This window comes from Oncorhynchus mykiss, chromosome 7 (genome assembly GCF_013265735.2).
Source record: "Oncorhynchus mykiss isolate Arlee chromosome 7, USDA_OmykA_1.1, whole genome shotgun sequence".
Classification (NCBI taxonomy): domain Eukaryota; kingdom Metazoa; phylum Chordata; class Actinopteri; order Salmoniformes; family Salmonidae; genus Oncorhynchus; species Oncorhynchus mykiss.
In genome coordinates this window covers 21183591-21205702 of record NC_048571.1, presented here as the reverse complement: position 1 = coordinate 21205702, position 22112 = coordinate 21183591, and the positions used below count along the sequence as shown (strand labels likewise).

The 22112-nt window shown below is 45.2% G+C and overlaps 1 protein-coding gene across 2 annotated transcripts; it reads left to right on the top strand.

The window, feature by feature from the left end:
• Positions 1–625: 625 nt before the first annotated feature.
• On the top strand, positions 626–21753 carry LOC110527485 (transmembrane protein 198-B). 2 transcript variants are annotated; one of them, XM_021608780.2, is made up of 5 exons: positions 626–1126; positions 17393–17683; positions 18195–18779; positions 19481–19686; positions 19870–21753. In XM_021608780.2, exons 2-5 carry the CDS (start codon positions 17518–17520, stop codon positions 20032–20034), a joined length of 1122 nt encoding a protein of 373 aa, XP_021464455.1. In that variant the 5' UTR covers positions 626–1126; positions 17393–17517; the 3' UTR covers positions 20035–21753. The 2 variants fall into 2 exon arrangements, with proteins under 2 accessions (XP_021464455.1, XP_021464456.1); XM_021608781.2 differs by lacking the exon at positions 626–1126 and adding an exon at positions 16574–16925.
• Positions 21754–22112: the final 359 nt, after the last annotated feature.

Here is a 22112-nt window from a genome sequence, read left to right as displayed (position 1 = left end):
TATAATATAATATCATCAGTTGCTAATACTTATATATATTTGTCTAGGGTATTGGCCATAAACTTTTACTTCATTAAAAGTCTTTATGAAATGTGAACTTATGTGCCCACATTAGTGTTTAACAACTGCTGGCAACTCTGTGGTCCATACAAAGATTAAAAGATGGGTTTTATTTACGTTAAATATTTGTATTTGTGTTTAGTTATTAGGTTTAACCAAAGGGGATAAGTAAGTTGAGTGTTAAAATAAATACAGTAGGTTGCAACTTGAAATATAGGTTTGTTAATAATCAAATATAACAGTTGGCGTTGAATCATATGTTTGGTTTCAACAAATGCCACAAAAAAAATCAATTGAGAACCTAACTCGTTTACTTGTAACTAGTTGAAGCAATTTTATACAGTACATGTAGCCACCAATCCTATCGGCAGATTTATCGATGATTAGGCTCACATTTTACATCTCATATGTGGGCTATATTATAGGCCAATAGCCAGCCTAGACATATTTATCAAGTAGCCTATCGGGCCGCAGACACTTAGGGCAACTCAGAACACTGGATGTATTTAGTTAAATGTATTTTATGTTGAGAATAGTTTAAAAAAATTATATGCAGAACATCTCACATGGGTCGGGACCACTGTCCTCCATATTTTGTCTTAGAGCGCTCCTTCTTATCCTCAGCCATCCAGCCCTGCACTTTTCCTTAGAATGGTATGCCCCGGCATGAGCCTATAGAGCCTGCTGATGCGATACATCTCCTCTACACCCTGCACGCTCATATTATTTTCCTCGGCACTCTGCAAAGCCTCGAATGTGGATTGGATGAAGCTGTAGGATACATCTCTAAAATTATGCTATACATAGAATAGTGTATGTTCTATAATGTAGACTAGTCACTGTATATTTTTGAATTAGGCTACAGTTGTCTTGTGTCTGGCTACATTGGATTACCTGGAGCAGCTAGAATCATCCGTCGCGCCCTAATGGGCTTTGACTGTATCCTATTCATAGGGAGTGAGTATCAAAATGAGGGATGCTGAACGATTCCGATGAGTCGTTCTGGGGCAAGATGCGGACAGAATGTCTGGGGCAGTGCTTCGTAGGATGTTGAGGCTTTGTGATGGTGAGTTGCCGCCGACGGTTTGCCTCTTTGTTCATTTATAGGAACCATTCGAATGGACATTCTATGCCTCGGGCATCCCAGGTAGAACCGTTTTCCCCTGGCCTAGCTGCGATGACCATTGGTTCGATAGGGTTCGGGCGCTAATGTCAAATGACCGTTGCCGTTGCATTATTTGATCCTACGGAATGGTTGTTTACATCTAATTAATTAGGTCAGACCTCTACAAGTCCGACGGCACAATAGCATCAATGACATCATCATTTCATTTCTGCCATGTAAAGCTATGTCCATGACGTCCACAAAGCGCAATGTGTGCAAAGATTCCATTCCAGTCAATGGTGCTTCTATCACGGGGTCATTGTCCGTTACATTACAATACAAAATGTGGTGTAGACGCTTTGGGTAGGCAACATAGCATCATCTATTATAAAGCGCAAACCAGGGAAATGCCACCATCAAACAGCCAGTCAAAATAAATGTGTAGGCTAAGCCTATGGAGGTGTGAGTGACTGACTGGGTTTCTGCCCACCTCGATGCTGTGGAATAGCCCACTGAGCTAAAGCCTAGGCTATTAGCTCAGGGAACTAAGTCTTTAGGTCTCACTGGTGTGTTGTGGAAAGAAAAGCGTTCAGTTGTCATTGAGTCACAGGGTAAACACATTGAAGATAATACTTCCTGCTCTCTCGCCTAACAGACAGGATACAACTGTCTGTGTATTATTATTCTAGTGAGGCAGTCAATCTGTCAACCCCACAGCCTTCATGCCGTGAGGGTTTCCATAGCCTGTTGGTGGTGCACACTGGTTTGAATGATCCTAGAGGGAAAAACAAACAGACAACATCTTGAGCCTTGTCGACAACAATCTGGCGTCTGTGTCTCTCTCTTTTCATATTTCTCTCTCTTTCATCCGATCTAGCTCTCTCTTTTGATGTCTCTCCATATTTCTCATGTTTAGTGTAGATTCTGTCACCTAGTGTAAACATCTGCCTTCCAGAGAAATCGCAGGCTTTGATAACACACAGACATGTTTCCTTTCTCACGCACACTGAAAGGATTTTGTCAGTGGTGGAGATAAAGAAGCATGTTGCCCATTGATTTTCATGGCAGCAGTGGAACAGCCTTGCCCTGAAAACAACCATGCCCTGACACTGATCCACTTCATTATCCTGACCTCTGACCTGTTCCAACCCCTTCTCAGAACAGGCCAGGCAGCGTCAGTCAATGTAGACCTACATAGGAACAAGACACTGTGGCTGAGTGACCATCTACTTAGCTCTGTCTATCTGTCCTCATCGTGACCCTTTATTGGCATCCTTTACTGTCATGTGTTGTCATAACGACCAATGGAAGCCTTGTTGTTTTAACAGCAAAAACATGTAATTGAATTATCCCATGAATTCATCACTGTGTTGATTGAATTGCATGATAGATCCATTGATGAGGGAGTTCATGAAGACAATTGATTGACTCTTGACTCGTTGCTGTGTTGTTATTTGACAGTGCTAGTTTAGAGGTCAGTGGTCATGAACGGGGTCAAATGAGCATGCAGCCTGAATTAAGGAACTGAAAAGCAAAAGTCCTTCCTCAACATGCACACACACACACACACACACACACACACACACAGGAATGTCGTATTGCTTATCAGACATGTGTTTTGTTGTACATTCTGAAATCCTTTGTTTACTTATGTGAGTGACCGTTTTTTATTGTACACAGATTATGTAGATTATGGAATTCATTTTAATTATGCAGATGAGCGTAACTATGATGCTTTAATCCCTTCAATTATGATGATGGTTAAATAGTTGTGTCTAATCCCATGTCCTGATGAGCTGCTGAGATATTTTTTTATATTACGTTGCGTTAAATGAAATAACTTAATTCAGAGAGGGGGAGAGATCTTGATTGCCTGCTATGTGTGGTTGAATGATGGCTAAGTGTCAGGCTGCCAGTAGTTTAAGTGCATGACTTCCTCTCATTCCCTTCCCATCATCGCCTCCGAATTCGAGGAATAAATCATTCATTTCGACCATTGCGAGGAGAGAAAAAAGAGAAAGGGAAGGGAAACACACATCTGAGAGTATAGAGGGATGAGGAGGTGGTGAGAAGAGATGAGGTGAATCGTTATGCAGCAAGATACACTTCCTGAATGAGCAAGAGTGGGATGTTTTGGGATATTATCGAACTCCTTCCTCGGGGTGTACAGGGAGAGAGTGTGTAGGGGTTCAGTGAGGAGGGGGAGTGTTGTGAACACTGAGGGGGGCCTATACTGCAGGAGCATCTTAAAGACGGTGTGGAGACCGAGCCTTTGTTGGTCCCAGTTATGTAACAATGACAACGCCAAGTAAAGACTAATAACAGCGTTCACACTCAGAAGGAGCGAGGGACATGGGGGAAGAAGAGCAGAGAGAACGTGGAGACGTGGTAGAGGAGAGAGATGGGGAATGGGATGCACATGTATGGAGGAGTGATGGCAGAAGACGCAATATAAAAGTCGTGGGATACAGAGAGAGTGAATACGGGAGGTGAATTGAGGAGAGGTGAAGCGTGTATGCACGAGGGGTGTGAATGAGATGGATTGTAAATGGCATTAATCCAGTCCTCTGCTGTCCTTCCCCCTGGCTACAGATACAGATAGCAGGTCCCAATCTCATTATCTGTCTACGTGCAGAACACACACACACACACACACCAAGATTAACACCAGATCAGACTGACACAGACTGGGACTAACTGAATCGTCAGTATGAAGAGCATAAACTGTAACACGCTGAATTTACTTTTACAACTTCTCTTCTTAAGGTCTAGCCTTTGTTTCTGGATCTCAATCATTTGTCCTAGTGAATAAATTCATAAATAAATACAGGTGAATCGATTTCAATTAGATTAGAAGAGTCAGTAGAGAGAGACTCTTTGTATGTGTAATAAACCACTGGCAAGTCACCTGTAGGTCCACACACAGAAGGAATTCGACTCCCTTAGATTCCCACTAGACTGCCTGGGTCTCTTTTGAGAGATGCGTAAAGTGGTCTGTTCAGTTCATTAACAACTCCAAAGGAACTCCATCCCAGAGAGTGTGTAGGAGCTGCAGCCTCTGCAGTCTGCTGGGGGAAACAATTGGTAGCATTCATGGCCATGTCTGCTGACACACAAAGCTCTCATAGATAAACCCATCACTCTCTCTATCTGCCCCCGGATCCACCCCACCACCACCACCCCCTTTTATGGGCAGAATGAAGAGATTTCTAGTCCATCCAGTCTGATGGGCTAGCTGATCCATTGATGAGCGCCAATTGGGTTTACGTGACAGTTGCTGTCACTAGGCCATTATCTGCTATACCAGGCAGGATTTACTGAGGTAAGATCATTTTTATTTGCCCATTATGTGCCACTGACTGTCTAACCAGGTGATCCCCAGGCCAGACAACACATCCTCCTCTACCCAGGTCCACAACACTGCCTGGGTCTCCATGGGAGAAGCTCTGCCTGGGTCTCCATGGGAGAAGCTCTGCCTGGGTCTCCATGGGAGAAGCTCTGCCTGGGTCTCCATGGAGAAGCTCTGTCTGGGCCCTTGTATCACAACCAGAACCAGAGGGGGTAGAGGACAAATAATAGTCCAACACCATGTCTCCTCTCTCTGGTAGGATTTGACAAAGCCCCCTCAAGGGTTTCTCATTGTCCCTATGGTGCCCCAACACAGCAGCCTGGCTCTCAACGGGGCCGTGTGGGGGAAACACGTGAGACTGTTGACATACACACCGATGATCTGCCTGCCACCACAGCTGTCCTAGTTACCACGGTGACACAGCCTGTCATGTTTCCACAGCGACCACAGCCAGTCAGACATCAGTGATGGATATTGATCGACATGCGAGGCAGCTTTAGAGGTTCAGGGTTGAAATGAACAGCAATATTGATTGATAACTGCCACTGTTATCACGCTAAACCCTTGTCCATTCCACGAGTTCCAGTTCGGAAAGTGGCTCTGATAGGACTGTGTGATCTAAGTCTGTGACCGGGTGAGCTCGGGTCTGTCACACACCTCACGGAATTCTCACAGTAGTTCATTGGCCTTCCTTCAGTTACGTGGGCATCATACTTTCATCCTAGCCTGGCTGGTCCCTGATCTGTTTATGCTCTTGCCAACTCATTTTGCTGTCATTGTCAAGACAAACATGTTTGGCATAACAATTCCATAAAGAGTTGGCAAGAGAGCACAAACAGATCTGGGACCAGCCAGGCTACATTGATTTCAAATCGTTCTACATAACCTTGTGTTTCTGCACTAGGTGTTTATTTGGGTTTTGGGGAGAGAACAATAGATAAGACTGGCGAACCCAAAGATATCTGCAACAACCGATAGGGGAAGGAAGACTGGAGGAACTGAGGAAACGAGAGAGAGAGAGAATGGAATGGTGCAATCTTGCTTGATCAGACTACTGATTATGAAGTTGATGGAGGAGATAAGAAGCAAAAAAGGAAAGGGACTGGCAACAAAGCCACCATTTTGTATCTGTGGGATTGGACATGAAAATATAATTACTCCCAATAGAATAAATACAACTTCAAAATGTATATTTCCTGAAAAAATGGGTGCGCTTGCTTCATTGTATTTTTTAAAGAATGTAATTGTCCTCCTAGCTCCAAAACAGTGAGAGAACATCTGGGGAACCCTATGAAGACATTTAGTAGCAGCGACAGACCAGATCCCACAGCAGCAGTAACACAGTGGGAAAACATCTGATGAAGTCTATGAAGACATTTAGTAGCAGCAACAGACCAGAAGCCCACAGCAGCAGTAACACAGTGGGAAAACATCTGATGAAGTCTATGAAGACATTTAGTAGCAGCAACAGACCAGATCCCACAGCAGCAGTAACACAGTGAGAAAACATCTGATGAAGTCTATGAAGACATTTAGTAGCAGCGACAGACCAGATCCCACAGCAGCAGTAACACAGTGGGAAAACATCTGATGAAGTCTATGAAGACATTTAGTAGCAGCAACAGACCAGATCCCACAGCAGCAGTAACACAGTGGGAAAACATCTGATGAAGTCTATGAAGACATTTAGTAGCAGCGACAGACCAGATCCCACAGCAGCAGTAACACAGTGGGAAAACATCTGATGAAGTCTATGAAGACATTTAGTAGCAGCGACAGACCAGAAGCCCACAGCAGCAGTAACACAGTGGGAAAACATCTGATGAAGTCTATGAAGACATTTAGTAGCAGCGACAGACCAGAAGCCCACAGCAGCAGTAACACAGTGGGAAAACATCTGATGAAGTCTATGAAGACATTTAGTAGCAGCGACAGACCAGATCCCACAGCAGCAGTATCACAGTGGGAAAACATCTGATGAAGTCTATGAAGACATTTAGTAGCAGCGACAGACCAGATCCCACAGCAGCAGTAACACAGTGGGAAAACATCTGATGAAGTCTATGAAGACATTTAGTAGCAGCAACAGACCAGATCCCACAGCAGCAGTAACACAGTGAGAAAACATCTGATGAAGTCTATGAAGACATTTAGTAGCAGCGACAGACCAGATCCCACAGCAGCAGTAACACAGTGAGAAAACATCTGATGAAGACATTTAGTAGCAGCGACAGACCAGAAGCCCACAGCAGAGTAACACAGTGGGAAAACATCTGATGAAGTCTATAAAAGACATTTAGTAGCAGCAACAGACCAGATCCCACAGCAGCAGTAACATAGTGGGAAAACATCTGATGAAGTCTATGAAGACATTTAGTAGCAGCAACAGACCAGATCCCACAGCAGCAGTAACACAGTGAGAAAACATCTGATGAAGTCTATGAAGACATTTAGTAGCAGCGACAGACCAGATCCCACAGCAGCAGTAACACAGTGAGAAAACATCTGATGAAGTCTATGAAGACATTTAGTAGCAGCGACAGACCAGATCCCACAGCAGCAGTAACACAGTGGGAAAACATCTGATGAAGTCCATGAAGACATTTAGTAGCAGCAACAGACCAGATCCCACAGCAGCAGTAACACAGTGGGAAAACATCTGATGAAGTCTATAAAATACATTTAGTAGCAGCAACAGACCAGATCCCACAGCAGCAGTAACACAGTGGGAAAACATCTGATGAAGTCTATAAAAGACATTTAGTAGCAGCGACAGACCAGATCCCACAGCAGCAGTAACACAGTGAGAAAACATCTGATGAAGTCTATGAAGACATTTAGTAGCAGCAACAGACCAGATCCCACAGCAGCAGTAACACAGTGGGAAAACATCTGATGAAGTCTATAAAAGACATTTAGTAGCAGCGACAGACCAGATCCCACAGCAGCAGTAACACAGTGAGAAAACATCTGATGAAGTCTATGAAGACATTTAGTAGCAGCAACAGACCAGATCCCACAGCAGCAGTAACACAGTGAGAAAACATCTGATGAAGTCTATGAAGACATTTAGTAGCAGCGACAGACCAGATCCCACAGCAGCAGTAACACAGTGAGAAAACATCTGATGAAGTCTATGAAGACATTTAGTAGCAGCAACAGACCAGATCCCACAGCAGCAGTAACACAGTGGGAAAACATCTGATGAAGTCTATAAAATACATTTAGTAGCAGCAACAGACCAGATCCCACAGCAGCAGTAACACAGTGGGAAAACATCTGATGAAGTCTATAAAAGACATTTAGTAGCAGCAACAGACCAGATCCCACAGCAGCAGTAACACAGTGGGAAAACATCTGATGAAGTCTATAAAAGACATTTAGTAGCAGCAACAGACCAGATCCCACAGCAGCAGTAACACAGTGGGAAAACATCTGATGAAGTCTATGAAGACATTTAGTAGCAGCGACAGACCAGAAGCCCACAGCAGCAGTAACACAGTGGGAAAACATCTGATGAAGTCTATGAAGACATTTAGTAGCAGCAACAGACCAGATCCCACAGCAGCAGTAACACAGTGGGAAAACATCTGATGAAGTCTATGAAGACATTTAGTAGCAGCAACAGACCAGATCCCACAGCAGCAGTAACACAGTGGGAAAACATCTGATGAAGTCTGAAGACATTTAGTAGCAGCGACAGACCAGATCCCACAGCAGCAGTAACACAGTGGGAAAACATCTGATGAAGTCTATGAAGACATTTAGTAGCAGCAACAGACCAGATCCCACAGCAGCAGTAACACAGTGGGAAAACATCTGATGAAGTCTGAAGACATTTAGTAGCAGCGACAGACCAGATCCCACAGCAGCAGTAACACAGTGAGAAAACATCTGATGAAGTCTATGAAGACATTTAGTAGCAGCAACAGACCAGATCCCACAGCAGCAGTAACACAGTGGGAAAACGTCTGATGAAGTCTATGAAGACATTTAGTAGCAGCAACAGACCAGATCCCACAGCAGCAGTAACACAGTGAGAAAACATCTGTTGAAGTCTATGAAGACATTTTGTAGCAGCAACAGACCAGATCCCACAGCAGCAGTAACACAGTGAGAAAACATCTGTTGAAGTCTATGAAGACATTTAGTAGCAGCGACAGACCAGAAGCCCACAGCAGCAGTAACACAGTGAGAAAACATCTGTTGAAGTCTATGAAGACATTTAGTAGCAGCAACAGACCAGATCCCACAGCAGCAGTAACACAGTGAGAAAACATCTGTTGATGTCTATAAAGACATTTAGTAGCAGCAACAGACCAGATCCCACAGCAGCAGTAACATAGTGGGTAATGCATTATGAAGTGGTTATGTCAGCAAACACTGCGGAATGGGGAGCCCATTGGCAGATCTGTCCTATCTTTCGTCTTGCTTTCTTTCTTTTTCTTGTTATCCTTTTTCACTCTTATTCAACCCTTTCTTCTGTGTAGTCTCAGGTCTCCTTCATGTAATTCACTTCCTGCTCTCACCCCATGTTCCTTTTCAACATATCCCTTTGAGATTGGGAAATGCGACAAAGGTGTTGAACATTGAAATACTAAAGACATGATAGATCAGAAGCATAGTATCTAAAGGAGTGAAAGAGACTGGCTTTTAATGTCAAAAGTGAATGGTTCTCTGTATAAAGACAGAGGGCTTTGGAATGTGTTGGGTGGACGGGAAGAAGTCACAGGATTGCTATAGGGGAAGCGGATGGACATCTGTGGATTAGGCAAAGGAGGGGTTGAGTTCAGGAGGTCAGGTCAGATCCCCTGCTGGGAGAAATTATGGTTCACTATCCTATTACCCTCTTCATGTGGAACCATAAGATGTAAGGATTGGAGAGGAGGAGTGCCTAAATTGGAGTATATTAGAGGTAGACCGATTATGATTTTTTCCAGCGCCGATACCGATTATTGGAGGACCAAAAAAAGCTGATACAAATTAATCGGCCGATTTATTTATTTATATATATATATAACTAAATATGCAGGTTTAAAAATATTTACTTCAATTGATTTTAAGAAAGGCAAAAGATGTTTATGGTTAGGTATATTCGTACAACGATTGTGCTTTTTTCGCGAATGCGCCTTTGTTAAATCATCACCCGTTTGGCGAAGTTGGCTGTGATTCGATAAATTAATAGGCACCGCATTGATTATATGCAATGCAGAACAAGCTAGTTAACCTAGTAATATCATCAACTATCTGTAGTTAACTGGTGATTATGTGAAGATTGATTGTTTTTTATAAGATAAGTTTAATGCTAGCTAGCAACTTACCTTGGCTTCTTGCTGCACTCACGTAACAGGTGGTCAGCTTGCCACGCAGTTTCCTCGTGGAATGCAATGTAATCGGCCATAAAATGCTGATTACCGATTGTTATGAAAACTTGAAATCGGCCTCTAGAGTATATACTGTATACGGGTAGTGGTGGGAACATGGCTTTGTCTGAATACAGCTGTTCCTACCCTTTGGGAAGAATTCAACTTGGTTCAGCTTCTCTAGTGTTCGTGAGTTATTTACTCTGAAAAATAAGAACCTAACAATTGTCAGATACCATCTTGAAACTATGAAAGATGTATGTGTAGTCGTACATATGAGAGTTATACTATATGGCTCCCAAGTGGCGCAGCGCTCTAAGGCATTGCATCTCAGTGCAAGAGGCGTCACTACAGTCCCTAGTTCAAATCCAGGCTGTATCACATCCGGGCGTGATTGGGAGTCCCATGGGGCGGTGCACAATTGGCCCAGTGCCTGCCGGGTTTGGTCGTTATTGTAAATTTGTTCTTAAACTGACTTGCCTAGTTAAATAAAGGTTAAAGGCATTGGAAGCCAAGCCTGTGCTGGGTATCACACGTGTTACAGCTATTTCTGATGCCCACTCACTACAGTGGGATGATCATACAAGGTGACATCCCTGCACATGTCCACTGGTGTTCTTCTCACGACACTGTCACTGTGACACAGAGGAGGGTAAAACCAAGAGGGAATGAGAGAGTGTGAGATGGGAGCTGAGAAACAGACTGTCATCTGTAGTGACACATTTGTTTGTATTGAGAAGAACATTGCGATGACTAAATAGGTTAGTGCAATCTGCTAATGGAGTAATGGAGGCAGCCACACACACAACCCTCACACACACACACATTCTCACACACCAAGGTACATACTGTCCTTAAACATATATCAAAGGTCTCTGTGGAGCCGTAGGAGGATGAGTATTATATTATGTGAGCGTACCAAATGGCACTCTATTCCCTATTTAGTGCACTGGGCTCAGGTCAAAAGTAGTGCAGTATATAGGGAATAGAGTGCCATTTGGGATGCAACCGATGTCTTGCTGATTTTGTGTGTGTGTGGAGACTGGAGCGGGTCCAGTTCCTATATGGTGGGTTGTGGGTAGTCACCAGTCAGCATGGTTACATCACCTCCAGACTGCACTGCAAGGCTGTAGCACGACAACAGCTTGCAGGAAGAGGCTTGAGTGGGCTGTGTGTGTGTGGGGGGGTGGTACACGCTTTGGCTAGGCATCAGTCACGACGACTGTGGCGCAGACGCAGAAATACAGTCACCCACATACACTATTCAGTGCTGATCATTGTGTCTAATGAGACTGACGTGAGACTGACGTAAAGACTTTGTTAGAATTCTCAGCCACATTGTTAGTCAGCCCTCTCTTCTTGAAGGCTTTGATGACATTTCTACAGAAGCACTGACATTTCCATCCTTAAACATACAGTCAGTCACTACACTGTGGTGCCACACATAACTATGACATGTCAGCTAAGAGCAACTCTCTGAGAGTTTATATATAGATTGGTCCAGTTAATGAATGAGTGTTGCAGACACACACACATGCACACACACACATATTCATCTCCATGTTGCTAAGAGCTGAGGCGCTCAGCAAGATGATCTGGGGCTGACTAAAGCCTTGGCTTCCTGTCCCTCCTAGCCCCTCTCTCTCCTCTTTCCCCTCTCTTCCCCACCCCACTAGAGTCAATCAGAAATGGCAGGGCTATTGTACTGAGAGATACCACACCTTTCACGGTCATCCCTCTGTACACACACACATATTTATATACACTGCTCAAAAAAATAAAGAGAACACTAAAATAACACATCCTAGATCTGAATGAATTAAATATTCTTATTAAATACTTTTTTCTTTACATAGTTGAATGTGCTGACAACAAAATCACACAAAAAGTATCAATGGAAATCAAATTTATCAACCCATGGAGGTCTGGATTTGGAGTCGCACTCAAAATTAAAGTGGAAAACCACACTACAGGCTGATCCAACTTTGATGTAATGTCCTTAAAACATTACATCAAAGTCAAAATGAGGCTCAGTAGTGTGTGTGGCCTCCATGTGCCTGTATGACCTCCCTACAACGCCTGGGCATGCTCCTGATGAGGTGGCGGATGGTCTCCTGAGGGATCTCCTCAAAGCATCCGCCAACTCCTGGACAGTCTGTGGTGCAACGTGGCATTGGTGGATGGAGCGAGACATGATGCTCAATTGGATTCAGGTCTGGGGAACGGGCGGTCCATAGCATCAATGCCTTCCTCTTGCCGGAACTGCTGACACACTCCAGCCACATGAGGTCCAACCGCACCAGCATATGGTCTCACAAGGGGTCTGAGGATCTCATCTCGGTACCTAATGGCAGCCAGGCTACCTCTGGCGAGCACGTGGAGGGCTGTGCGGCCCCCCAAAGAAATGCCACCACATACCATGACTGACCCACCGCCAAACCGGTCATGCTGGAGGATGTTGCAGGCAGCAGAACGTTCTCCACGGCGTCTCCAGACTCTGTCACATGTGCTCAGTGTGAACCTGCTTTCATCTGTGAAGAGCACAGGGCGCCAGTGGCAAATTTGCCAATCTTGGTGTTCTCTGGCAAATGCCAAACGTCCTGCACGGTGTTGGGCTGTAAGCACAACCCCCACCTGTGGACGTCGGGCCCTCATACCACCCTCATGGAGTCTGTTTCTGACCGTTTGAGCAGACACATGCACATTTGTGGCCTGCTAGAGGTCATTTTGCAGGGCTCTGGCTCAGTTGTGCACCGGGGCCTCCCACTCTTTCTATTCTGGTTAGACACCATTTGCACTGTTCTGTGAAGGGAGTAGTACACAGCATTGTACGAGATCTTCAGTTCCTTGGCAATTTCTCGCATGGAAAACTCAGAACAAGAATAGACTGATGCGTTTCAGAAGAAAGTTATTTGTTTCTGGCCATTTTGAGCCTGTAATCGAACCCACAAATGCTGATGCTCCAGATACTCAACTAGTCTAAAGGCCAGTTTTATTGCTTCTTCAATCAGAAAAACAGAATTCAGCTGTACCAACATAATTGAAAAAAGGTTTTCTAACGATCAATTAGCCTTTTAAAATTATAAACGTGGATTAGCGAACACAACGTGCCATTGGAACATAGGAGTGATGGTTGTGGATAATGGGCCTCTGTACACCTATGTAGATATTCCATTTAAAAAATCTGCCGTTTCCAGCTACAATAGTCATTTACAACATTAACAATGTCTACACTGTATTTCTGATCAATTTGATGTTATTTTAATGGACAAAAAATGTGTTTTTCTTTCAAAAACAAGGACATTTCTAAGTGACCCCAAACTTTTGAACGGTAGTGTATATATGTACACATACACACCCAGCTGCACCTCTCCCTCTGGTTAAACCTGCTCTCTCTCAATTCAGTTCAGTACAATTTATGAAAACTAAAATTAGCTTTTTGGTCTTAATTTAAGATTAGGGTTATCAGTGTGATTAGGGTTAAGTTTAACATGTCATAACTTTGTGGCTTTGCCCGCTAGTGACCACTCTGCAGAGCTGCCTCTGCATTATGGAAAACGCTGCAGAAAATAGTGGAATAGGAGTAACAAATGCATCAAAATGTATTTATATAGTGCCTTTTGAACATACAATTGAGAGTAGAAGTGGGAGGCAGGTACAGTATAATGTTGTAAACATGCCTTTTTTCACATCTGCTTATATCGTTTTCCTATGACAAGGTTGACCTCTAAAGCCCACAGTCCATTCAGTGAAGTCTCTCATTTGTCCACACCAGTAGACACCATATAAAGGGGCGTCATAGCAGCTATATTAATGCTGTCTGTTAACATATGGCTGAGTAGATTTGAGCATCTGTCAGATGAGATGATGTCAGCAAGTACAGCTGTCTGCTATGGTTGCCCCACTGGCCAAGGGGAAGTCATAGACTGTACAAACACACACAGGCCCGTTGGGGATTAACACAGCTGGATGTCTGCTAGACTAGAACATGATGCCGCTGGGCAGCGGACAGACTCCACCCATCTCACAGGATAGGCTGCTCCACTTCACAGCACCTACAGTATATATACCACGGTTTTATCCACACCACATTGCCCTCTATCATATGATATTCTTAGATTCTGAGTTTGTCCTGAACCTGTGACCTGACCAGGTAAAACACCAGTTACTAGATTGATTCTGTTCTAAAAAGATATGACGTGGAAAGCCATTCAATGAGTGTGTTTGCAAGTTTCCACCCTGTCCAGTTAATCACCAGTGTATGGACGCTCCATATGGATCTTAAAATGTCTGGGACTAAATTTAGGATCTAACGCTATTCTACTTGTCCACACTTTCACACCGGCCTCTAGTGTTGCCATTTTATCTCTCACACCACTTGTCCCTTCCCACCCTGTCTTTTTCTGTTCTGTGCTTTCCTCCCTCTGTCCTAGGATCTGCCTGCTCAAACACTGTAAAGACCAAATCACACGAGAAGTTATAAAAAAAATCATGCGCATGCTCACGCTGGAATGAGAATTCATGTGAGGGAATGAGAGAGCAGACGAGGCGCGGGCGTCAACTGCGTCACATTAGAATGATACGTTGCCAATGTCATTTCTTGGCAGTACCGTTAGGCTATCACCGTTGTAGCTTACAGCCGATTTGATTAATAAAGTTCAAAGTATATGGTTAGTAACTGTCTTGGTTCAAATTAATCAAAAGTTGGTCTAAGAATGGAGTGGGTCGTTTGTAGAAAAATAATTAAGTTAAGAGGAATTGTCATGATCTTCCCTATGCTAAGTAGACAAAAATATGTAGTTTTAAAAGGTATTGGGCTTAAAGCTAAGGTTTATCAATATCAGTGAAACAATTGCAGTCTACCTGTGTTGATTTCGACCTAGGCAGGCTACGGCTGGATAACTTGAGGACCTCGGATTTCAAAAGAGAATACTGCTATGTAGAAAGAACGAGACTTAGCTAGCTAGTTCTTTATAAACGGCTCGGGTTTACAAGCTACAACTCTCCTCACGTTCGTGAGCTAGCATAACAGCTGTTTAGCCCAGGTGCGGTGGCTCCGTAGGACATATAAATTGATTCACAACAATAACTCACAGGGGCTAGCCTACACAGAGAACATAACAAAAATAACTATTTACAATGGGTTGTCATGACAATTACGTTAGCATACGCTACGCAGTGTTTGTGAATTGACGCTCCCTTTTCTCGCACACCAATTTCACGCCGTTGACGGACATCTCCCCGTGTGATTTGGGCTCACACTGCCACACGCACTCTAGTCTTGTCACAACTAGCTGAATGTGGGGCAAAGGAAACCAGCAAGGCCACTATGTGTGTGTTCTGTATCTTGAGTCATTGTTTTACATCTGACATGAGGGGTGACTTGCCAATGGGAGAGAGCTTAAAGGCTGTGAGGAGGGAGATACCAACTGAGAGGAACAGCCAGACTGGCACTGATTGGCTCTCTGACTGTTGCTATGGTGGTTTAGGCAGCTCTCCCATTGGTCAGACAAGCAACTTGGACCAGGACATGCTCGGAATCCAAACATCCTCTTGTCGTCATGACGACAGACAGGAAGTGGGAAGTTGTTATTGTGGAAGATTGCCAAGCTTGTTCTCAACTGAACTGTGTTTTTCAACAGATGATCTCTTGTGAACATAGAAACTCTCTATTCTAACCCTGGATCTGCTTCAAGAACAGCTTAGTGGCGCTCCATTCCGCTCTTGGGTGTTCAGCAGAGATGGAGTAATCCGCACGGAAAGATGATTATTATAACATGTTTGGATGAGAGAGCAGCTAGGGGCTAGATGTGATTTATGGGTTTGGAAGGATTTAGTCAGTGTCAGAAGAAGACCGAAATATCCTATTGTCCCTTGTCCACTTCCATCTAAAATAGCAATCCTACTGGACATGTTTCTTAATGTAATAACGTATTAGCTAATCATGTAGGTGTACACCTACCCCATACATAGGGTCCTGTCCAATCCTGTTTTAGCGCAGTACATGTTGGCGTAGTGCAAAAGACAAGGCCTCCAACCCAATTCTATTTTTAATCCATACCTCAGGGAGGATTTCATGAATCCCAGTTGATACCGTAGAGTCAGCCAGGGATCAGGTTTTCACTAGGTTCTCCTCTGAGCTCTCCATTACCCCTCCTATTCCATCCTTAGAGGACGGTATAAAGGCTGTATCCTACAGAGACCTATTGCAGCTTCAGTTCATTCATATCAATATGTTTACTCTCCCTTCAGGTGGATGATGCATCACTTCAAACACACAGTTTTATGCTGGGCCATTGATCAGGCGTGACACGGGCACTGAGCCACACAGAGAAACACACACACACACACACCTGGCTTTCTGGTTGATGCATATGCAGAGGCCTTGGTAAATGCTGACATGCTAATACTTTCTACCCAAGCAGCACCTTCACTTCTATGATGTTAAATGGTGTGAAACCTGTTTGCAGTAATCCCATAGCTGTCAGAGCCACACCTTCTGGGAGAGAAATAATGAAACCTGCCATGGGAAAGGAAGAGAAAAGGAGACGAAAGGGGAGAGGAAAGAAAGGAAGGAGAGAGAGGAAAGGAAGGAGGGAGAGGAAAGGAAGGAAGGAAGGAGAGAGAAAGGAAGGAAGGAGAAAGGGGAGGAGAGAGAGGAAAGGAAGGAAGGACAGAGAAAGGGTAGGAGAGAGACGAAAGGAAGGAAGGAAGGATAGAAGGGGGAGAGAGAGAGGAAAAGAAGGAAGGAGAGAGCAAGAGAGAGAGAGCGACGCAAGAAGGGGTGGGGTGATGTTCAGGTGAGGTGAGGATAAGCGATAGCGAGGCGTCGGGGAGGTAAAGTGATGCATGCTGGGAACAATATGGAGCTCATGAATATCTCACCAGCAACAGCTCCAGTGAGAGTCAGACGAGCTCACTAACACACACTGGGCTCCTTATGTAACCCAACATCTGACCCAGAAACCTCCTTGCACGGAAGGCTAGAGAGACGGGGAGAGAGAGAACAAAGGAGGAGGAGTGGGAAAGAGGGGAACGAGGTCGTTGGGTGAGAGCTTCAGCGAAGCATATGTCAGTGTCTTTTTGTGGGAGAGAGTCCGTCACTGTTCAAATAGAAGAACACGTGTAGAACAATCAGACTGTGTTTCTGAGGTTTGTTCCATCGTGTTGAGAGATGGTATTCACACTGAAATGCCTGATCCAAACACAACGGAGTCTGTCCTCTGTAACTCTTGATCACTGCTCTACTTGTGTGTGGAGGTTTTTGCAACAGCTATAGTAAATGCAAACATGTCTAACGTTGACCGTTCTCTATCTCTCTCTTTCGCTCTCTTTCTTTCACTCTCTCTCTCTCACTCTCTCTCTTTCACTCTCTCTCTTTCACTCTCTCTCTCTCTTTCACTCTTTCTCTCTCGCTCTCTCTCACTCTCTTTCTCTCTCTCTCTGTCTCTCACTCTCTCTCTCTCTTTCACTCTCTCTTTCTCTCTCTCTCTGTCTCTCTCTTTCTCACTACAGGTGGATTCTTGTGGATGGGAAATGCTCCCTGATCTTCCCTGCCCTCCTCCTCCCTCTCCTGAACACCCCAATCCCTCCATCTCTCGTTTTCACTTTCTCCATCACTCCATCACTCTCTGGTCGCCATGACGTCTACGCTGCAAACGCTGGCGCTCAAGCTGGCCCCACCCCCTCAGGACCTAAACCCTGAGCGGTTGGACGGCTGCGAGGAGACGGGCCGGCGCTACAAAGTGGTTCCCTCCGTCGTGTGCTCCATGTGTTGCCTCTTCGGCATCATCTACTGCTTCTTCGGTGAGCAAAAGGGATTCTTTGTAGCAGTTGTAAGGTCATAGCTCCTTGCTCATTGGAAACACTGAGGGGTAATTCACTAGTCTCAATGGCAATGTTCATCTGTCACAGCAGCAGAACCTCTCTGACACTATGATTTAACAGTTATTACAGGTGATGCACGGTGATGAGATTATGTGAGCAACGCTGAGCTGATATTCTGGAGAATTTAGCCGCTCCGGGGTTATTCATAGGATAATCATCTCTCTGTCTCTCTCTCTCCTGTCTCTCTCTCTCCTGTCTCTCGCTCGCTCTCTCTCTCTTCCCCATCTCACAGATAAAAATGTGACTCTCGTGTTCTGAATCCAATTTAATTGAATAAACTATTGACTTGGTACATTTATGTACATTGCCACGGTAAACATAAAACAGAGATGGTCAAACAAGTCAATCTCAAGACTGCAGAATTATATAGAACACCAATATAGTGGACCTCTATGTTCAAGACCAACTCCCTGTCTTTCTCTCTCCTCAGGGTACCGTTGTTTCAAGGCGGTGATGTTCCTGACGGGCCTGATGTTCGGCTCCATCGTCATCTTCATGTTGTGTTATAAGGAGCGCGTCCTGGACACCCAGCTCAGTGTTGAGGCCTCTGTGGGCATCGGCCTGGGCATCGGCACCCTCTGCGGCCTGGTCACCATGCTGGTTCGCTCCGTGGGTCTCTTCATGGTGGGTCTCCTCCTGGGCCTCTTGGTGGCTGTGGCTACCCTGGTGGGCATGGAGGAGCTGTCCAACAGCCCCCCGAGGTCGGTCTGGGTCCCCCTGGGGGTGCTGCTCGGCCTGGGCATGCTGTTCGCCGTTCTCACCCTCCAATGGCAACGTTTCTTCACCACCGTGTCCACGGCCGTGTTCGGGGCGGCGGTGATCACCGTGGCGCTGGACTACTTTGTGGAGCTGTTTGCCCTGGTGCTGTACCTGTATGAGAGGGTAAAAGCGGCGCCCAGAGGGAGACCCGTCTGTTGGATCACCTGGGTGGTGCTGGGGGTGTGGCCTGTTCTGACGCTCCTGGGGGTGCTAATACAGTGGAAGGTGACAGCAGAGGGATACTCCCACACCAAGGGTGAGTCTGAGATTCTGGGTTGAAGGGGTTACACTGACGTCAATGCTGAAGTTTGTGGACTTTTTATTTTGAGAGTGACAGAGCTATTTATATGCGAGAGAGGTGCTTGAAAGGGGGTGCTTGTCCAACTGAATGTATTTAACTGAAATGTGTCTTCCGCATTTAACCCAAGCCCTCTGAATCAAAGAGGTGCGGCAGGTAGCCTGAATCGACATCCAGGTCTTCGGTGCCCGGGCAACAGTAGGTTAACTGCCTTGCTCATGGGAAGACGTTGTCAGCTCAGGGATTCGATCCAGCAACCTTCCGGTTTACTGGCCCAACGCTCTAACCACTAGGCTACCTGCCGCCCAAATGTAAACAAAGATTAAGAGTGAGAAACAAAGAGAAAAAGAGAGGGAGGGGTAGAGACAAAGAGCAGGTAGCTTTAGGGGAAGAGAGAGAGTGAAGCAGATTATTGCTGGGTGAACTCCCTGGCTGCCAGATGGTGCCTGGCTCTGCTTGTCTAGTCTAAATAAAAAGATGAACACAATCAGAACACAATCATGTGGAGCAGGGCAACTGTCAAAGGGCGCGTTGGGTCGTTCTTGTGTGCGTGTTTTAAAACATCTGTTGCTAGCTGCGCAATGTCGTTATGTGTGTTCTTTGTGTGTGTGTGTGTGTGTGTGTGTGTATATCTGAACCCCGTCTTCCATCTCCCTCAGTGATAATCAGTCGTCAGCAACGGCGGGTCCAGCTGATGCGTATCCGTCAGAAGGAGGAGCGGAGGGACCGCAGCAGGAAGAGGAAGAATAAGCAACAGAGAGACTCCACCCACAGCTCTCACCCTCCCAAACCCCTGCACCCCGAGCCCGCCTATCGCAGGAAACCCAACCCTATACGACGCTTTGACGGGGACGTCCTATCGCCTGTGAGTGTACACGTGTGCTCTCTCTCTCTCTCGTTGCCTTTCGCTTCCACTGTCCATTCTCCTCATCTCTTCTTACTCAGTGTCTTCATCAGCATTCATCAAAAAACGCAGTCTCTCTTTTTCCTCTCTCTTGCTGTCTCTCTCTCACGTTATCTCTCACTCTTTCTCTCTCTCTCTCTACAGAGTTACATCCAGAGTTTCCGGGACAGGCAGGTTGAGGCCAGGCCGTATCCTGGAGGGGGCAGACTGATGGGGGGAGGAGGGGCTCACACCAATGTGGATGTGGACTATGACTGTGGCTCCACCACGCCCCTCACTGCGGCTGCAGGCCCCTTACTACGAGTCTGAACACTCTCCTAACCACTGGTCCAACCACACCTCCAATGATCTGGCAGCCATATCACACCCCCAAAAGGTGTGACCACACCCACAACCCACCTGTGCTGCAGTATGGATCTGACCACACCCCTAAATGGTGCGACCACACCCCCAAAGGCCTGTATTGAAGTATAGGTCTGACTGACCACTCCCCCACCACAATGCTGGAGCCAATCAGAGTATGTGAATAGTTAAGGCCTGAACTCCTTTTTCTGTTTCACACACACACACCAGCCACATGCATGAAAATACTGTACACACATCCACAAACACTGCAGTGGAACTGGACCTGGTGAACAGAGAGAGAAATACAGGGCCTCCAACTGGATGGATAGATGTTACCTGAGGCTTCTCTCTCTCCATCCAGTCTCCAGCCAGTCTCCATCGGGACACAGTTTAAAGAAGCATGGCTCAGGTTTCAAATGAGGAATCGTTTTACCACGGACACCGGAATACAATCCTCTCTCTTCAGGATTTTGAAAGATTCAACTTAAAGTCTTGTCTACTGCTCGGCAGTCTTAATTCCTCAAATCATTCTCTGTCGTCAACAGGCAGTTCCTTTGTACTGCATTTCTACGGTTCCATCCTTCTATGGAGTTGGGACCTTCTGATGAGAACTGACTAGTCATAAACACCCCTGCTCTGTGCCATGCCAGCCCAACAACAGATCACCTCCTGGGAAGGAGAAGAATATCTGTCTTTTAAGAGGAAGCATTATGCATTCTTGGTGCTGGACGATATCCTTCTTTGGAAAGCAGTTTGAAATCCCCCTTCTTTAAATTAAGTTGGGAGATCCGGTTGATTTACGGGTGCCTTGTGACTGCCCTTACTTGGACTGTACCACTCAGCAGTGAGATAGGGGTTATTGGCAGTGGTCACTGACTGAGAGATGTGAGAGACTATATGATAACATGCTATATTATTATAGTGACAGACAACAAAGTTGTTGCGATAGGAATGAGGGTAGGCCTATGTCTAGCAGAGGAGCAACAGTGACCCAATCAGGGAGCAAGCAAGGAAACAGTGGATGGTGATTGGTCTAACCTGCCCTGGGCTCTACCAAAAGGAACCCTACATGAAGTCAGCACAGGGTCAACAAGAGGTCAATAAAGAGTTCAAAACAGAAAGGGGTCCGAATAAACGATCGACCAATACAACGAGAGTATTGACCACTCCCCCTCCACTCTACAGAGAGGACCATTCAGGTCACAGAGGATCGCCTACATATAGATAGACCCCTACATAATGTGCATTGGCTTTTCAATATGGGTCACAACATTCTGTCTATCGTGTATCAGTAAATGACATGACATCTATGGTTTATTATTGTCTTTGACTCAGACTGTGAAAGGGACTGTGAGTGTGAAACACATGATAAAATAATACAGGCGTGATGTTATTATTATTATTATTATGATTATGATTGCCCCATTGGGCTGTGGGTCGGGACAGGGTATGAGAATCAAATTTCTTTTCCCAGAATCTTCCAGGGGAAATCGACCTGGCTGCATGACTCAGTGGTTCCTTCCTGTTCCTGTCCCCCTCTCCTGTCCCCCTCTCTTATCTGTCTCCCGTGGCTTTGTCCTCCTCAACTCACCGTTCCTATCCCCTCTAGCCTGGTCAGCCCACATCTAACAACCACGCGCAGTTTGTTAAACACTTCTCATGAATAGCTTCTTAATAATGCTATGTATAGTGCACTATAATGCATAGAGATTAAATTGATATTCATGAGCACTTATTATGCGCTTATTTTACATTATGAAGAGCATATTCATAGGAAGTGTTAGCAAATTAGCCTGCGTGCCAGTCTTGTTTAAGCCATCGTTTCAACTCCTTGCCGTGACAATGAGTTGGCATGGTAGCAGATCTGGGACCAGGCTATTACAGACTTGTCCATACAGCACAAACAGATGTGTAATTCCCCACTAGTGCTCATTCTTCTGATCTTCTGTTTTGTACATAAACAACACTGTATTTTTACCATTTATCTGTATTTCTTGCTTTATTTGATTGTTTATTTGTTCTAATGGATTTATTTTAGGATA

Bases quoted from the DNA above. Each gene is read 5' to 3' on its own strand.
- LOC110527485 (XM_021608780.2), top strand. From the start codon at position 17,518: ATGACGTCTACGCTGCAAACGCTGGCGCTCAAGCTGGCCCCACCCCCT. The intron at 17,684-18,194 runs GTGAGCAAAAGG...CTCTCTCCTCAG, and splicing joins CATCATCTACTGCTTCTTCG to GGTACCGTTGTTTCAAGGCG. The intron at 18,780-19,480 runs GTGAGTCTGAGA...CATCTCCCTCAG, and splicing joins GGGATACTCCCACACCAAGG to TGATAATCAGTCGTCAGCAA.